The following is a 20,565-nucleotide window of genomic DNA, read 5'->3' on the forward strand; positions in this document are numbered from 1 at the left end:
AAAGTACCCGTAACCTGCGAGCGTGTATGAAAAAATTTATGAATGTGGAAGAAGCGAAAGAGGTTTGTGTGAATCGAAGTATTTGGCGTTCTATTGTTTCTGCCTACCCTAATGGGAGACAGTGACAGATATGTATGTATGTATGTATGTATCTATATAATATTATGCCACCTACCCTTTGTCTTTTTCTTATTGTCCTCTACCGAAAGGTTGTTTGGAAGAGATTGCTTAGTAGGACGGCCGCCTTTTGTATCACCTCTCATTAATATATACTGTAATTTTTTTACTTGGTGCAGTAAATTATGAAATAAAAATACCAAATTTAATATTGACATAGGTATTTATTATATATGTATAATGTAGGTAATATGCTGAACACAGGCCTCCCCTATAGACTGCCTTAAGGAACGGTTTTGATCTATGTGTATGTATGTTATTTTTAAATAACAGTTTTAATTCAATATTGTTTTTATTTCTCTATTTATTTGCTCGTCACGTTGCATCGTCCATTATATTTTCTGTTATTTCTGTTTACAATCGACTTGGTAAATAACATATAGTGTTAAGTCCGCGATTTACAATAAGTGTATTAAAGTTTTATAAATAAATAGTTTCTTTTTTAGAATCTTCCATCGGATGGGAAGCACTAACTTTCGTATTTATGATGTCGATTGTAAACAGTTGATTAAATAATAATAAAAAAAAATAATTGACTAATCCATAATTTTATTTTGATTGCGCGACTTGAAATGATAAACAAGCAGACGGCCCACCTGATGGGAAGTGATATCAGCCGCCTATGGGCAACCAGTACAAACAGCACCACAAGTTTTACATAAATACACTGTGACGTCTATGGTACACTTTGGCGTAAGTTTAATGTTTGTGCTATAAGTGTCATGATTACATATATCATATCTTACTTTTCAAACTTAAAGATAGGCATGCAAAAAAAGAAACACGAATGGGGCATAGGTATTCAGACAAATTTTTCAATTATCCATTTATAACTTTTCAGCTGCTACAGTGAATTTAATTTATTAATAATTTTTAATTACTTTGTTTTCATAAGAACAAAAAATAACCTATAGTTAGAATTTAGCTTTAAATGCACGAGACATTTACTATAATAATTGTTCACTCCTATTTTTGTTGCTTTGTGTACAGCGCCTTGTATCTATATTGTTGCTACTTGTGAAAACCTATTAGTGGCTTATTTTGTGATCCTTACTGTATCTTTTTGCTCTAGTGTAGCCCTGGTTTTCCTATGAATAAATAAATAAATAAATAAAGAATATTAATTATTCGATTAAAGGTATGTATAAGGTTAGGCAGCTCGCCAAAGTTTCTCGAGTCTATTATCTCCAATTCAGTCAAGATCTATGATGTATTTTTACCACAAGGTTTTGTACATGTCTTCTATACTTCTTTTATCAGCATTTCTTTTGTCTTATCATCCTCACATTATCATAAGATGTGACTAAGGAAATAAAACTGTGGTCCTGGCATCGAATGAGCTACCCCTTTCTTTCCCGTGAGCGTCGTAAGATGTGACTAAGGGACCTTAATAGCCGAAATATGTGCAGCGTTACAGAGGGATTCTTTAAACATCACAAAAACCTAACTACGGTTGCCCACCTGGTTGCCAATCGTGGCAACTATTGGCAATACCTGCTAATAGGGGAGGCCTATGTTCAGCAAGGGACAGATAACGGCTGGTATGATGATAATGATAATGAAGGAATTAAAGCAAAATAATTAAATTGCTTTTTTTATGCAACTTGAAACTTGCAAACAAGCTGACGGCCCACCTAATGGAAAGTGGTAACCATCGCTTATAGACATGAGCAGCACCATGGACATAACAGAGTATACTGTTTCGCCCATGATACCCCCCATGCGTTGCCATTCCTGAGGACTCAGGTGTTATTCCTCTGTACCTAGTAAATTCACTGCCATATCCCACTCTTCAAATCGAAACACAGCCATGCAAACACAACTGCTTCACGGTAGAAACACGAATGGTACAGAGAATATATATGCAATAAAGAATATATATAAAATTCACAGGCAATTTATAAATCTCTAAAACAATGGTTAATAATTATAAATAGTGAGTGCATATATTAATGTGATTACGAACAAAGTTTTTATTAACAAGTATTCAGTAAAACCCCGTATACCTATTAGTCACAGGTATTCTAAGTAGGCAAGTGAACACAATTGTCAAAATCATGTTCTTTCTTACTAAATAATTTGCATACCGCCATGTCATCCCGAGGATAATGTGCGTGCGGTCTGAACGAGCCAAGCTGACAAATTAAACAATAAACATAGATGGTTTTTAAGTGACATTCTTTATTTGTTTGAATTTTTTTATACAACTTTGAATGGCAAACAAGCTGACGGCCCACCTGATGGAAAGTGGTAACCATCGCCTATAGACATGAGCAGTACCATGGACATAACAGAGTATACTGTTACGCCCATAATACCTCCCATGCGTTGCCATTCCTGAGGACTCAGGTATTATTCCTCTGTACCCTGTAAATTCACGCCATATCCCACCCTTCAAACCGAAACACAGCCATGCAAACACAACTGCTTCACGGTAGAAACACGAATGGGACAGAGGTACCCAAGCAATCGACTTTTGTACAGTCCCTCTGGTAGGATCCAAACGGTTCATAACTAACAATATCAGTTACTAAGGTAAGAAACATAAAAAATGGGATCAAATTGAGTATTCTTCTTTTTCAAGTCGGTTGAAAAGACGAAGACATCGGTTTAGTAGTAATCTTCATATAATAATTACATAATCTACAGAATTTAATTTAAAAAAAAACCTGTTACTGGCCATATTACTATGTTATAAATTTTTTTTAAATAAATAAATAAATATCGGTGTTAATGGTTGCCACATACAGTCACGTGGATAAAGTGACGATCGGGCGTGTACCAGCAATTATATGCAAAATTTATTGCATTGTGAGCGCGAGATGCATCATTATAGGATATATTAATCTTCGTAACGTCTTGTCGCAGTCGTGTTCAATTATTTTGATTATTGGCTCATCGTCATTTCAGAAATTCAATGTCCGCCTCTGTATATACACTTCCTACAAGAAGAGAATGTCAGAAATACTTTCTCTCGCCAACCCTCAGGCTTTGGAACGAGCTCCCTGCCGAGCTTATGCTTCACTAAAATCTCTATTTGAATTTACAACAATATGAAATTAACGCACGCAGATGGAAAGCCATGGGTTTATAGCAAGTAAGTACCGAGTCAAACGACCTTACAGGCTCGACTATCTATTCAAAACAGCTTCCGACAACATGGCCTACATTTCACGACTGTGTCTAGGATATTTAAATTGTTTGCGGAGCGGAAACGTTCCTCATACTGGGATGATATTTTAGATAATAAGCAGTAATATCACCGCCGTCACGACTTCTAAGCAAGGCCTGTGTTAAGTATAAAAATACCTAAGTTATTGATTTTTTTTTTATACAACTTAGAATGGCAAACAAGCTGACGGCCCATCTGATGTAAAGTGGTAACCGTCGCCTATAAACATGAGCAGTACCATAGACATAACAGAGTATACTGTTTCGCCCATGATACCCCCCATGCGTTGCCATTCCTGAGGACTTAGGTGTATAAATTTACTCCTCTGTACCCAATAAATTCACGCCTTTATCACCCTTCGACTTCACCAATCGACTTTTGTACAAAGTCTCCCTCTGGTATATCAATGTTATTAAAATATGACCATCATATTCAAATAATAATTGCTTGTATTGGCATCATTGCTGCTTATGATTAATGGTTCCGAATTGATCCCGCAACTAGTCGAGCTTTCTCGATCTTATTACATTTAAGTTAAACCGGTAGGTATTACATTGAAAAATAATTGAGCGATTGAAAAAAATTCGAAGCGAACAAGATTTGATATATTTGAGGTACGATTTTCATATTTTAATTATTTTTATATGAATTTGCAACTATGTAGTAAATTGCCAAATGTCTCACACATACTACTAATAACATGAACGCGAAAGTTTATGAATACGTGTTTATTACTTTTTCACGCAAAAACTATTGAATGGATTTGAATAAAATTTTATACACGATCTGGTTATATATATATATATATATATATATATATATATATATATATATATATATATATATATATATATATATATATATATATATATATATATATATATATATATATATATATATATATATATATATATATATATATATATATATATATATATATTATATATATATATATAGGGCTACACTAGAGCAAAAAGATACAGTTTAGGATCACAAAATAAGCCACTAATAGGTTTTCACAAGTAGCAACAATATAGATACAAGGCGCTGTACACAAAGCAATAAAAATGGGAGTTAACAAAAAAAAAATATGAACAAACAAGAGGAACGAAAAAAAAATGACGAATAAAATACAAAGTAATATATTATGTATATGGTATTCACCAATAATTATTAGTGCAATTTTTGCGCATGCGCATCACTAACCGTAAGCATAATGATATAAAACCACCATTTTATAGGCGACGGTTACCACTTTCCATCAGGTGGGCCGTCAGCTTGTTTGCCATTCTAAGTTGCAAAAAAAAATTATTACAGATAAGATTAGATTAAGATTGTAATAATAGTATAGGTCTAATATAAAGAACAGCCTAAATGGTCGCGTACAACGCGGTTTCAGAGATGTTTTCTCACACTAACACTCAGGTTATGGAATGAACTTCCTGCCAAGGTTTTCCCAAGAGACTACAGCTTTGTATTCTTCAAAAGGGGTATAAAGAGATTTCTTCAGGGTCAGCAATGCCCGCATAATACCTCTGATAGGGGGGGAAAGGGATTGTTAGCAATCGAGTTCGACATCGCTAGCAATATGCCCTATCGGGTCGACCTCCACGTGGTTCCCCCTGGAAACCATCGTGAACAATTCTTGTTGAATTCGTCACGATGGGCTAACTGACCTGCTTCATTCTCACCTATCATCCTTCACTGGTGCCCCGCCGGTGTATACCGATAGCGCGGGTGGGGTTACCATTCCATTATCACCCATTAAAAAAAAATACGTTACTAGGCAACATTAACCGTTTACCATCAGGTGGGCCATATACTTGTTTGCCACCTTAGAAGTAAAAAAAAAATCAGGAAAGCTAAAAGATGAAAAATGTGGAAAGAGCGTCGCGTGTATTACAACTTGGGTTCCGTAACCGATTGTGCATGTAAGTATATTAATTTTATAAACGTATCTAATCCATCAATTTCCTGCAGTCACGTAACTATGTACAACTTAGTTACAAGTACATATAACGTGTCGATGTAAAATATTATCGTAGTAATATCATGATACTAATGTGATTTCTGTTTTTTATTTAATTTAAAAAAATATTTGGAATTTTATTTAATATTCATTTAATTTTAAATTATCTAGCTTTAACTATATAGTATTAAATGGATTATATTAACAAGTAAGTCAACTGCTGTTTCAGCAAAGCTTAACGAAAGTTCAAGCAAGGTAATAATGAACACGACCATGATGATTCAATCATACTGGACATCAAGAAGTTGATGATTGCTGATGTATTAATAAAATATCGATTGATTGATAGAATGAATCGATTGATTATTACTGATTTTATATAGACACTCTAAATGAATCCAATGTTAATTTAAACTAAATTTGGCTTCTTATGGAACAGCCTGTAATCTTTTATTGTATAAAATGCTGTTAGTGAATTACTTACGATATTATTATTTCTAATCAACTTTAAAAAAGAAGAATCTTTCAATTCATCTGTATGTTTTTTTTTTTTACTATGTTATGCGATATTTCTTCCAATTCGGATCAAATTTTGACGAATTTTTTGGAAACGACAATGTTTACTCCATCTATCAGTGTGATCATCGTATTCGGCTCACCTTTTTGGTTTTTTTTTTTTATTTTATTAAAAAGTATTGTTATTACTGCATAATCTATGGTTGCTGCACAGCTTATCCAGAGCCAGGGGATTACAGATATCTTAAACCGCGGGATATCGTTAGGGTAACACATAAGATCTATGAAATGATGGTATAAGGCAGGGGGAAACACAGAAGATCTCGATGGGTCGACGTGCAACGGCTTAGCTGACCCCATATGCGAATATAAGATAAGATGGTTGCTGCAAGGATCGTGAAGTGTGGAGCAAATTGCGACAACCTTTCAACCAGCAGCTACCTTCAAGTCATTCGTCATATTTTACTGGATTATATGTACCGTCACCTCTTCCTTTCATACTTATATAAAAAACATATTGTAAACATATATTTCAATGCTTGCGTATTAAAATTATACTTGAATCAAGAACAAATACGTTATTACTGAAAACCTAGTAAAGTAAACTTGGAATTGCCCAATCTGCAAGGGCAAACCAACACACACATGCCCCAATAATTGTTATTTTTTTTTTGTACCACAAATTTATACTTTTCCATTTAACTTTTTGTGGATTTTCTTTTTAAAATACCGAACCCTAGAATACTTTAATGTTCGATTTGTTCCAACAACTAAACGTGCAGACCCCTAAACGTCAACTGCATCGGAAACTTGTCAATCGTTTGTGTCGCAGTTTTTGTCCGGCCATTGTTTAGTTTCGAATACATATTTCTAATTGCCTACATTTCCCATGCTTCAATTACAACCTACCTGGAATTATGGCGCAAATTACCCAGAAATATGTGCGTTTATTTATTCACTTTTGAACTCTGTATGTCCTACTCAATATGGTACTAATTAAATTCTTAATTGAAAAAAAAAATATATTTAATAATAATAGTCTTTATTTTACTACCCACAAGGAATATTGTATAGTTTTTGCGACTAAGGGAGGGCAAGGGATGGGCAGCAGCGTCTCTCTTAAAACATTTACAAGGCCTAACTTCGGTTACCGATCCGCCTGCCGAACGTGGCAACTACTGGAAAAGCCCCGAAGGGGGAGGCTTATGTTGACCAGTGAACTGTTAAAGGCTGATCGATATAAATAAAATTTTAAATTTACCGAGTATTTAGAGACATTTAGTTATATTCGGATACGGGGTTAGCTAAGCCGTTGCACGTCGACCCATCGGGATCTTTTGTGCTTCCCCCTGCCAGACATTTAATTAAATTAGTCAGCGATTTTAATCGTCAACTTTACTTTAATTAGTGTTCGGTTAATCCGTTAAATGAATGTTCGCACACCAGCTGCGGCGGCGATGCAATCTCGATTGCACAACGCCGCGGGTCGGAACGATGCACCGCGACTCTAACGATGTGGTCCACCACACCGCGCCGCTTCCTACATTTCAGCGCCGGTGTCACTTATCCGAGACATAATAAAATAACTCATTGTAAGAATTATAGATGAATTATATCTTTTTCAACCGACTTCAAGAAAGGAGGTTCTTAATTCGATTGCATTTTTTATGTTTGTTTATTATTAATAAATAGTATTATTTTAAAGGAGTATTCAGCGTTCTTCAATTGATATTGTGCGCCACTAAACAACATAGATTGGTAAATTATATAAATATTTTTGACCCTCTCATACTAACACGGCGCAACAAGCTGTTAATTTTGTATTTAAATTCAAATATTTCATTTCACTTTTTCTGTCACTTTTGCTGTGTACTTCATTGCATAAAGGCAATTACCTTTGTGACCCGAGTATAAACAACTACAACAAGATTAATAAATAACTCCAACACTTACAACTTCTCTTCAAGTTTACTGTCCGGCAGTTTCCCGGAATGATGGCTCTCGGCGTCCACATCTTTCACCTGCAACGAAAAATGAAACATTAACTTAAGAATATATTACACAAATAATTCATCATTGTATTATTTTTGATAAAATTTCTCTATGGAACCATACTGAAAATATTAATTTATTTATTCATTAGTACAATTTATTATTATTATTTATAAATATATATATATATATATATATATATATATATATATATATATATATATATATATATATATATATATATTTGTGCCAAGACTCTAAGCTCTTATTCTAAGCTAAAATTACTTTGTTTGTTATCTTATAGCGCTTGAACGCCCTATTTTGGTTAAGGCGTTGATGAAATGAAATTTGAAAATATCACTATAAAAAATTACACGTACTATATGAGAAGTCGCTAGTAATAGCTAGTCTTCTATAAAGATTAGTAGATTTTTTAATCTACACGTACTTTAATACGCACGTGAAAGTTATTTCGGGGAACGTAAAAGCAAGATATTTAAAATAAAACCTAGTTACTAGGTAATAGGTAATATAATTATATCCTCATCTAATAACACTTGAGTTCTCAGGAATGGCTGTATTAAATGAATTATTATTAAAAAATAGGAGGAGATCTAATATCCAACAGTGGAAGATTCATACCTGGTATGATGAATAAGTGTTATTTTTTTTTAAACCGCCGTCGAGTCTCTGCACTCTGTGAAGCAGTTGTGTTTGCATGGCTGTGTTTCGGTTTGAAGGGTGGGATATGGCAGTGAATTTACTGGGTACAGAGGAATAACATCTGAGTCCTCAGAAATGGCAACGCATATATATCATGGGTGAAACATATATACTCTGTTATGTCCATGGTACTGCTCATGTCTATATATATATATATATATATATATATATATATATATATATATATATATATATTCTAAGTTGTATAAAAAAAAATTAAGGTTGACTGGTAGAAAATGCCTATAGTATTAAGTCCGTTTTTTTATCACATTTTATTGGTCAATAAAGTTTAAACAAATAAGTATAGCGAAAAAAAGATAAAAAACATTGTTTTTTTTTTTTTGTATACCGACTAAATACATCTCGATAGTAATCTAGTTACGCCGAATGACATTTGTAAATCCTAATTATGATATCAGCATGTCGGCCATTGTGGTGAAACAATGGGCCCGTCAATGAGATGAGATAATCCACGTAGCGGACAATATGCGCGCGCGCATCTGTTACGGCATTTCGCCGTGACGCCGGGCGATTAGCCTAATTTCGTGTACAAATGATTTGCATTACATTATTTAATGTACTTTATTTATTTTTGAGTGTCACTGTTACAATTTATGTGATTTTTTATTTATAAATTTGTTTTGAACTAACTTTTGTCTGCAACTTTGTATGCGTGGATTTCAAAAGTAGATAACCACTTATGTATTTTTTTATACAACTTAGAATGGCAAATAAGCTGACGGCCTACCTGATGGAAAGTGGTAACCGTCGCCTATAGACATGAGCAGTACCATGGACATAACAGAGTATACTGTTTCGCCCATGATACCCCCCATGCGTTGCCATTCCTGAGGACTCAGGTGTTATTCCTCTGTACCCAGTAAATTCACGCCATATCCACCCTTCAAACCGAAACACAGCCATGTAAACACAACTGCTTCACGGTTGAAACACGAATGGGACAGAGGTACCCAAGCAATCGACTTTTATTGAGTTTGTTGAGTTAAAATGAAAATACATTCAGATTGTAATTCTTATTAGTAAACTATATATTTGAAATTTCCTCTATTAATTCTTGTTGATTTCATCACGATGGGCTAACTTAGCTGCTTCATCATCGCCTGTCAGCCTTTACTGCTGCCCCGCAAGTTATACCGATAATGCAGACGGAGTTACCATTCCATTATCATCCATTTAAAAACCTATATATGGATATGAATAAATACAATATAAATTTATTTGTAAATCACCGTGTCTTGGTAATATCTTAAGGACTCCCGCGATACAGATTCGCCTAGTGCGGGCTCCAATGTACTCGCTGTTGTAAATTTATTGTATTTAATAAATAAATAAAATACAATGGTACTTTTTATATTTAGGTATAGTATCGTCTGCTGTCTGCCAAATAAAGAATTTAATGTATTGTTTAATTGATTATATTGAGAAGTATAATTTATGTTACATTGTAAGTTATTGAGTTAATTACATATTGAGTTTAGTAAATAAGTAATAGGTTTTTTAACAGTAGAAGTTCTAGCGGCAACTCACAAGTGCATATAAGATTGCATCAGTGATCAGACCGCGAGACAACTTGGTAAAACTAATAAAATGTTGCAAAACGTTCGTATCGTAAGCCTTTCCAATGTTAATAGCCAAGTGAGTGTAGGTACGGATGATAAATTAAATTAGACAATTATAACATTAGTAATTGGCCCCGGATTCGTATGGGTTTTGAATATAAATTACTATCCATATTACTTGCTAATAATGTAACTTTCTATGAAAGAAAAAAAATTAAAATTGTCTTTTTAGAATTTTTTTTTCAGTTTAAGTATTAGAAATAAAGAATCTTATAAATAATTTCTCTTTACAATAGTTTATAAACATTTACCTGGTGATTAATGTGTTTTTAAGTGACTCTCAAAAGGCAAAGATTCTCAAGTTGTATAAATTTTATTGTGACTATGTTACACGATTATGTCAGCAAGCATGAACTGATTTTAGCGATTCATTTTGTCATTTATTTATAATATACACGCTTTTCGTATTAATTATTTTAGCTATTTACGAAAACACTTAACAATGATCAAAAAATAGTAATAAAAATATTTTATTAATATTATATTTATTTATGAATTAAATCGTCGTGTGGTCCCAGCATAGAATGGGCCACCCCTTCCTTTCCCGCGGGTGTCGTAAGAGCCGACTAAGTGAGGGCAAGGGATGGGCAGCAGCGTCCCTTTTAAAACACTGCCAAATCCTAACTGCGGTTGCTAACCCGCCTACTAGGGGGGAGAAGGGATTGTTAGTAATGGGGATTAGCAACCTCATTGCTAGCAATAAACCCTATTAGGTCGACCTCCACGCGGTTCCCCTTGGAAACCATCATGATTGATTCGTTGTTGAATTTGTCAGAATGGGCTAACTGACCTGCTTCATTCTCACCTGTCATCCCTCACTGGTGCCCCGCCGGTGTATACCGATAGCGCAGGCGGGATTGCCATTATATTATCATCAATTAAAAAAAAAAAACCCGCCTACTAATCGTGGCAACTACTGGCAAGACCCTCCTTATGTGGGATACTTATGTTCAGCAGTGGACAGTTAATACCTGATATGACGATATGATTCTTATAAATTAAAAGTTAATAATAAAAATATGAACCGAAAAATAAAAATAATTAAAAGTGTTTATTTAATCCAGCAAACCACAACAAGTGAAACAGTTTTTTTTTATCTATTTATAATTTATTCAACAATTATTATTGATAGTGCTTCTCGTGGTGATTTTCTGTTCGGGGTAAGGGTCCTAGTGACTTGTAATACAGGTTTAACACCTAGTACAGGCACCAGTTCCCACAAATTACATTGTTAAAATGTTTTGCAAGTTATAGATATTAAGTTCTAAATTGTTTATGGTAAGAAATAATAATAAATAAATAATAAAAATACATTTCTAATTTGAGGGCCTATCATGAAGTATTTTCCGAAAATTCGGGGACGAACGAAACAGAAATTTGATGTTAAATTTACATAATACATGCCGTTTAAAATTATTAAATGTTAAAATATCGTTCCATTGGACTATTAGAATAGGATTTATGATGAACGAAACGTTAAGTTCCATTTACTGGCGCGATTTTGATACGAACAAAAACACGAAATTGGGCCCGAAATTTCGGAATTTCATTTCATGGTCGACCACCTGTTTATGTTTAAATGTTTTTTTTTAAGGAACAGTATTTCATGTTATTAATGTACGAAGATAAATTTAACTTGTTGAAAATAAAATAATGTCATTGTTCAATTGTCTTTTGGTAATTAGATAAGAAATATTAATCTACATCCAGTTTAAACAATGCCCAACTGGATGTTGTTAGTTTTTGTACGCGAAAATAAAGAACAAAAAGCAAATACAATAATAAAGTCAGACAAGGCTGACAGAATACCAGACAACGCTACCAGGCTGTACTACATTAAATATTATGGGGTTCCTTTCGGGGACATGAAAATATTTCATTATTTTACAAACATAATTGCAATTATTCCTCTCCATCCTAAGGTTGTATGGAAGAGATCGTTTTTTAGCTACAAGGTCGCCTGTTGTTGCCTCTTTATCCTCCATTTATGTATTTTTTGTTTTTGTGTACACATTGTTAATCTTCGTAACCTGTATCAGACTTTGAAGGGAACAATTATATAGTTTTCATTAAATTTCTTAATTCTCTCATTCATTCTACATAGGTAGACATAATATTTTTAGAGCAAATAACGAAAATAAAAAAGTATTTGTTTTAGTTTTTTTTTATACAACTTAGAATTGCAAACATGCTGACGGCCCACCTGATGGAAAGTGGTAACCGTCGCCTACAGACATGAGCAGTACCATGGACATAACAGAGTATACTGTTTCGCCCATGATACCCCCAATGGGTTGCCATTCCTGAGGACTCGGGTGTTATTCCTCTGTACCCAGTAATATCTGTCTCAAATCTTAATAATTCTTTCGTAGACAACTCTTTACTTTCTTTGTTTCTTACCTTTAAAAATGTTAAAGTTTACATTATATAAGAATGTATATAAGATTTAGAAGACATTAGAAATAAGTTCACTATATATGTAGTTATAATAGTAGTAGGTAATATATAATAATAGGTTTAATTAATTTTACAAATAACTAAAACAAGAAAAAAAAATAAAAGAAAAGAAAAACAAGATTTCATTGTTAAGTTAAACGTTTTGACCTCCGTAATGTAATTAAAGATTTTATTTCACGAAAGAGTAACTCCTTTTAGTACTTTATGTAATTGTATCTTTCTATGAGGGAAATAATAATAAGACCAATAATGGGTAGATATAGGGGGAAAAGGGATTGTTAGTAATGGAGACTGAGAATCCCATTGCTAGCAATATACCCAACCAGGTTGACCTCATCGCGGTTCTCCCTGGAAACTATCATGGTTAATTCCTGATGAATTCATCATGATGAGCTAACTGGCCTGTTTGCATTCTCATCTATCACTCTTCACTGGTGCTCCGCCAGCGTATCCCGTTAGCGCAGGCGGGGTTACCATACCATTTACACCCATAAAAAAAAACTGGGTAGATATTCCCAAATCATTCCCTAACAAAATCAGTAGTGGAGAAATTATGTAATGATATACACATATCGCTGGCATAGAATAGGCCACCATTTGAAACGTCGTGAGTGTCGTAAAGGCGACTAAGGGAGAGCGAGGGATGGGCAGTAGCGTCCCTCTTAAAACATCTCTAGAAGCCTAACTGCGGTTGCCAATCTAAGTAAGTACTGGAAAAAGCCCCCAATGGACAGTTAAAGGCTGATATTATTATATATACATATATCTATGTATACTTATATACAAAAAACTTTTAACATTTTATTGTACCACTATTACATGAATTGTTGAATGAATTTCTACAAGTATAATATAGTAAAATGCAGTTGAACTGTGTGTCTTCTTATCATTTTAATATCTATTAAATATTGTTACGAACATAATTAAGTTTATAAACAACCTTTAAAGTGGACGGTACGGTCGGCTGTGAAACTTTTTACCATAGAGCTGTGTCCAGCAGACCATGTATTTTATAGTTGGATGTTATATGCTAAGTATTTACAAAGCATACTAGTTATTTCTGATAAAAAAATCTGTATATGGAATATAAATATATTTTAATTTTTTTGATCAATGAATTTTAATCCTTGTGGCGGAGTAACATATATAAAAGTGTACCTTATTCTAGCAAATAAATGAATTCAATTCTAAATAAGATATATTTTCTATTTTATTTTATCTATTTAAATACTTTATTGTACACATTAGTTATAAAAATATGACAGAGGTAATCAAATGTACAATGGCAAGCTTAACTCTAAAAGAGTTCTCTTCCAGCAACACCCAAAGTGGTAAGGAGCATCAGTGTCAGCGGGTAGAGCGGTGTACAATTTTTAAATAGACAAAATTATATAATATATTTTATATATTAAATTCAAAATTTATTAAAAAGATTGGTAATGTATTTTAATATTAATGAATTTTTCGTGTTTATACCGTGAAGCAATTGTGTTTGCATTGCTGTGTTTCGGTTTGAAGGGTAGGATACGGCGTGAATAAACAGGACACAGAGGAATTATACCTGAGTCCTCAGGAATGGCAACACAGGGGGGGTATCATGAGCGAAACTGTATACTCTGTTATGTCCATGGTACTGCTCATGTTTATAGGCGACGATTACCACTTTCCATCAGGTGGGCCGTCAGCTTGTTTGCAGTTTAAATTATAGTAGATACTTTTCCGTATTCAGAAAGAGAATGAATAATAAGATTATTTTATTTCATAAAACAAATAGCAACAAAAATCGTAACAAAATTGATACAGTACTGATACTAGTGTAAATACAGATTAATGGAAGATGGAATATACTTCATCGACCCCATGTAATTCATGAAAATTAAACCTCTTAGGTTTAAAATTTGTGTACATTTTAATATAACTGAGACAATATTATTTTAATAATTCTTTTTGCAACCAATATATATTTATTTATTCATTTAAAGGAACACCAACATCATATTGTATTATAACACATATAACAAACATTAAATATAATACAATATTAATGCACACGCCTATTAAAGGTATTCACAGCATTTACTTTAACATAATTATACAGTATGAAATAAAGTAAATAAAAACAACAATATATTAATTAAATTATGATTTTTTGTTGTGAAACATAATCGTTTTGGAAAAATCATTGCCGTTTTAACAAAAGTTTTTAACGGTACATTTAAAATAGTGGTATAAGATATTGTCAGAATGTTAACAAAACATGCAAACCATTTTAACTTTATCACGTAATATCCGCTATGGATATAATAAGATATAAAAAAGTGTAGGCAAATACTATCCAGTGAATACATGGAGTTAGATTTAAAATGACTATTTACAAAAATATGTTTCCCTTTTTAAAAGGCCGGCAGCACACCTGCAATGCCTCTGGTGTTACGGATGATCATGGGCAGCGGTAATCACTTACCATCAGGGTAGCCGTATGCTCGTTTGCCCAATGTATTATAAAGAGAAGAAGAAACCAAGAAGGATTTTATAAACGTAAAATAAAATTTCCCACGACAAAATCAATACGAGCACATACAGACGTATCGATTGCAAAAGAATTATCAAAACCGGCTCCAAGTTTAGCAAAACTATCGTCTAATTAAAAAAAAAACATATGGAAGAATTGATAATCTTGTCCCTTTGAAAATCTCTTAAAATCACACCCATTCCAATGTTGTAAAGTATTATTGAGCTACATTAAATTACCTCTCTGTTATGTCACTGCGCCAGTTTAGTGTGTAGTGTTCCACTTACCTCGTCTATAGACAACAGTAACTCTTTCTAATGCAGTTTTTTTTTTTTTTACTTTTTTATCATTCGCCAACACAGCTGATTTGAAAGGTATATCGGAAGCCGCTGCATCTTTGAACGATTGTGAATCAAGTTTGTTGTTTGTTACATTCATTATTATAAAAATATTTAGCGAGTAGATATGTTCTATTTAGAATTCTATTATGTTATCAATAATGTATTTATTTATTTACGTATAAAATAAAACAGACAACAATAAAAAAATACAAAGTTAATTATAGACATGGCATGAGATAAGACTGATATGCTAAAACGTGTTAACACGACATGGAAGAGATGCGGTTAAAGTTAACAATGACAACTATTAAAAATTACTGAAACAATTGATCGTGAAATAGTTTAGATTACATTACAAAATACATACATACATACATATCTGTCACGCCTATCTCCCATTAGGGTAGGCAGAAACAATGGAACGCCAAATGCTTCGATTCAAACAAACCTCTTTCGCTTCTTCCACATTCATCAATCTTTTCATACACGCTCGCCGCTTACGGGTACTTTTAATCTGGCCCTTCTTCAGCACGTCGCCTATTTGGTCGACATATGTCCGTCTAGGGCGGCCCCTACCGACATCTCCATTCATTCTTGCTCGATAAATCTCTTTCGTAATTCTTCTTTCATCCATCCTCTCCAAATGACCAAACCAACGCAACATTCCTTTTTCGATTTTTGTCACTACATCGTCTTTCAGTCCACACTTCTCTCTAATCACACTGTTTCTTACTCTATCTTTTAAAGTAATATCACACGTACTTCTCAAAGCTCTCATCTGTTACAAAAACAGTTACATTATTACTGATAAAGTTAGCACGAGATCAATATGTGGATAAATCCTGTAAATTTACAAAGTAATCATAAAATAAATGACTTTAAAAAGGAGGCGGTAAAAATATCTTCCCTTTTGAAGTTTCCTTTATACTATATATTGGATAAGATCATAGCTAGACAAAAATTTACGAATCTAACTTAAATTTGCACTTATTAGTTTGAAACCATCTCGTGTATCTTATTTAACTTTATAATAACCTAAAGAGACCAATTTTCGTTTCTATTCTGACCTATGGCTTTAAAATATGTATCTATTTATATATTTATTTATTTAATAAGGATAACTATAGAAGATAGCAAACTAAGGCATTAATAGATTCAAAATGGGGGAAAGGGATTGTTAGTAATGGAGACTGAGAATCCTATTGCTAGCAATATACCCAACCAGGTCGACCTCCTCGCGGTTCTCCCTGGAAACTATCATGGTTAATTCCTGATGAATTCATCATGATGGATTTTCATTCTCATCTATCACCCTTCACTGGTGCTCCGCCAGCGTATCCCATTGGCGCAGGCGGGGTTACCATACCATTTTCACCCATAAAAAAAATAGATTCATACTAAAAATGAAATTACAAATAACATAGAATTTAACAATCTTTCCTTTAATAATAGCCTTATTAATATAGTAAATGTGAAACTCAGTTTGTTTATTATGTTACTTCACATACTTCGCAACATAACCACAAAAGATCTCATACTAATTCAAAACCTCCTCTTTTGGAAGTAATTTAAATAATTATTCAATTTGTCACAGGTAGATTGCAATTCTTTAGTGATACGGTCATATCGCCTTATTTCGTACGAGCCCGTGCAATATCCATTGTGTCTGTCCAACTGTCAAGTGATAGATTTAAAATTTCGCTTAATCGTGAGAGAACGAACCTATTTCACGTTTGTGTATAACTTTCCCTTTATTGTGGTTGGGCTGGCATATTGCTTTCGATGCCTCAGTGACTTGGTCTACCTACCTACCTATGCAATTATTATAAACTAGCTAACTCGCCCTGTTTCGTACCAGTACAAATTATAAATAACGCCCTCGAGAATAAATATACCAATTAGTGGATGTATCTGTACATAATAGGGATGCTAGTCATTGTTAAGTCGACTGTTACAAACACATCTAACTGCATCTTCATCGTTTAATCTGCCACTGTAATTAAATGGTAATCCATTACATTTACACTCATTAGAAAAACCTCACAAGGGATAACTAGACGCTCTCAAGTTCTCGGTCTAATCATGACCTCCATATTTACGCCATCCAGGCATCGGCTGACGCAATTCCCGCCATTTTTCCGATTTTCTCAGTAAATGGCCGATGTCTCCGTTGACAAATCGGACGGCGGTCGATTGGTTTACACAGAGAAAACCACAATTATGCCACAGTTTACAAAGAAACAGATTTCAAAAAAGAAATCTCAAGTTCAAGATAATGATTGACGTAATCGTATTATTACTATGAAATATTGTAGTAGAAACACAGTATCTGACTGGCAAGAAAGTTTTTTAATTTTAAACGACTTCTAAAAGTAGAAGGTTCCCAATTCATCTACATTTTTGTGTGTATTCGTATATTCCACAATATCTTCATCAATTGTAAACAAATTAAAAAAAAAATCTCATTAATCGATTATGTCAGCAGATTTTATCTCAAGTCGTTACTATATTAAGTCTATGTCAAAAACGAGAGACGAAGTCTATACCATAGACACACGATTCCGCGTTCTCAATTCAAATATTTTAAATCTAACCTTTTTACGAAACACATGTATTAATATACATGTGAGACATAAATGAAAGACTCCCACAGCACTTCCGAAATGCCGTTTCTTGTTTTATTGACTTCGAAATAAACAATTAACGTGTACCGGCCATTATCTTCTCGCTCGTATCCAATTTATTATACCCATTCCGAGAACTAAAGACCAAGAGACTTGAGTGACATAGGTCTAAAGACATTAGTCATTGTTGCCGGAAGAATTGTGTAACAGGTTCACAATTTGTGAGGCGAGCGTCTTCTTTGGAGGGAAAGCGAACGTGTGCTTCAAACAAATGGCGACAGATACGGCGGTAGGATTATCTAACTTAGAAGTAACTCGTGTGCATTGAAGTTATACATTGAACTAGAAGGAACTATAGTGCATGACCTGTGGAAATTTATTATTTGACTTGTAGGGAACTAATAATGATAACAATTATTCTATGGTAAAAAAAGTGTAGTCCTGGTATGGAATGGGCCATCTCTTTCTTTCCTGTAAGTGTCATAAGAGGCGACTAAGAGAACTTGATAGTTGAAGTATAGGGAGGAGCGTCCCTCTTAAAACATCACCAAAAGCCTAGCTGTAGTTGCCAATCTACTTGCCAATACTGGCTACTACTGGCAAACAATCCCCTTCTCCCCCTAATAGGGGGGAGGGGATAATTGTTACAATGGATAGGGAATGGATACAGCGGTTTGTTTAACAACTTGTTAGCAAGGGAGGGCTTATCTCTAAAATAGATCTCTTCCAGCTAACCCAGTGTAATTTTTTTTTAATGGGTGATAATGGAATGGTATCCCCACCCGCGCTATCGGTATACACCGGTGGGGCACCAGTGAAGAATGATAGATGAGGATGAAGCAGGTCAGTTAGCCCATCGTGACGAATTCAACAAGAATTGTTCACGATCGTTTCCAGGGGGAACCACGTGGAGGGGAACCTAATAAGGCATATTGCTAGCAATGGCGCTGTCAAACTCCATTGCTAACAATCCCTTTCCCCCCAACCCAGTGTAGTTAGAGAGAAAATTAATTAGCGGGTAATCTAGTGCAGGAAAGGTACAGCTAAAAATGATGATGAAGAAAAGTTGTGTACAAAGCAATTTAGACAATAATTATCTGAAATCTCCTTGATGTTTGTGATCACACCACACAAAATACCTAAAGAACTGGTTTTATGATAATTTTCAAATTATACCTGAACATAATATGTGTAATAGATGCGTTTGGGCGAAATGGATTGTTAGTGATGGGGTCTAACAGCTCCATTGCTAGCAATGTACCCTATCAGGTCGACCTCCACGCGGTTCCCCCTGGAAACCATCGTGGTAAATTCTTTATGATAGGATAGCTCACTGACCTGCTTTCATCCTCACTTATCACCCCCCACTGGAGCCTCGTTAGCGTATACCGATAGTGCAGGCGGGGTTACTATTTCATTCATTAAAAAAAAAATAGATGCATTTGCATACCTACTTATTAATCTGGCATTGAAAGCAGGTAAGTACTAAGAAAATGTTTACTGTTAATTAACCTAGTCAATGCTCTGTGCATTCTGCTTCTTTAGAACAGATGTAATTATTATGATAAACGATGTATACACGTCATTATGGTTATAAAAGAGACATAAGATGTGCCTAGTATGTAGCATAACAAGTATTGTAAGGAAGAAACTGCAACACGTGAGATATCGAGGATACTGTAGGCACGATAGAATGCATGATTCAGAGAGAACGATCGTAGCGACCATTAGGTATGGGTAATGTATGATATATATATATATATATATATATATATATATATATATATATATATATATATATATATATATATATATATATATATATATATATATATATATATATATATATATTGGTAACGGTAGGGTTCCACAAAAAGGGTATATTAGGTTTGCGGGCGTCAATAGACTACAGTGACTGTATGCTTGGTTGCCACCTTTATGGTATAAAAAAAACTCATTATTAGGAATCATTGGCGTTAGGACTAGCTTTATCTCGCAGCTTCACCCGCGTGAGTCGGTACATAAAGTATCTTAAAAACTAAGTTAGGATATAATCTACATATTTAAATTTAAATTTCATTCAAATATATTTAGTAGTTTTTGTGTGAAAGAGTAATAAATATCTATCCATCTCTACGTATCGTATTTATTGTATAATATTAATAAGTATAATAAATACAACAATAACAATATGACAATAGGGCACTAGGACAAGGGAGCTTATGGTAGAGGGATGGGTAGCAGCGTCCCTCTTAAAATATCATCAAAAAAGTTGTGGTAACCACGGCCTACCTGGCCCTATTTAAAACAAACCTATGGCGCAAAACTTACATTTCTTGCCGCTTCCCTTCTGTTTATTTCCAGTGTAAATCTGTCTTAATTCATACAATTTTATTGTAACAGCCATACGCATTAATATTCAAGAGATGAGCAAACACTTTA

At 33.9% G+C, this 20,565-nt stretch overlaps 1 protein-coding gene across 1 annotated transcript in view; it reads right to left on the reverse strand.

Moving 5' to 3' along the window:
* Positions 1-20,565, reverse strand: part of LOC113511425 (neprilysin-4-like) — a 79,802-nt gene that overhangs the window by 46,890 nt on the left and 12,347 nt on the right. Inside the window, exon 2 of the mRNA XM_052895304.1 lies at positions 7,788-7,855. Within this exon, the coding sequence (XP_052751264.1) occupies positions 7,788-7,855 (68 nt within the window). The remainder of the gene's footprint in view (positions 1-7,787; positions 7,856-20,565) is intronic.

Source organism: Galleria mellonella, unplaced genomic scaffold (assembly GCF_026898425.1).
Source record: "Galleria mellonella isolate WM207_F2 unplaced genomic scaffold, CSIRO_AGI_GalMel_v1 utg270, whole genome shotgun sequence".
NCBI classification, from domain to species: Eukaryota; Metazoa; Arthropoda; class Insecta; order Lepidoptera; family Pyralidae; genus Galleria; species Galleria mellonella.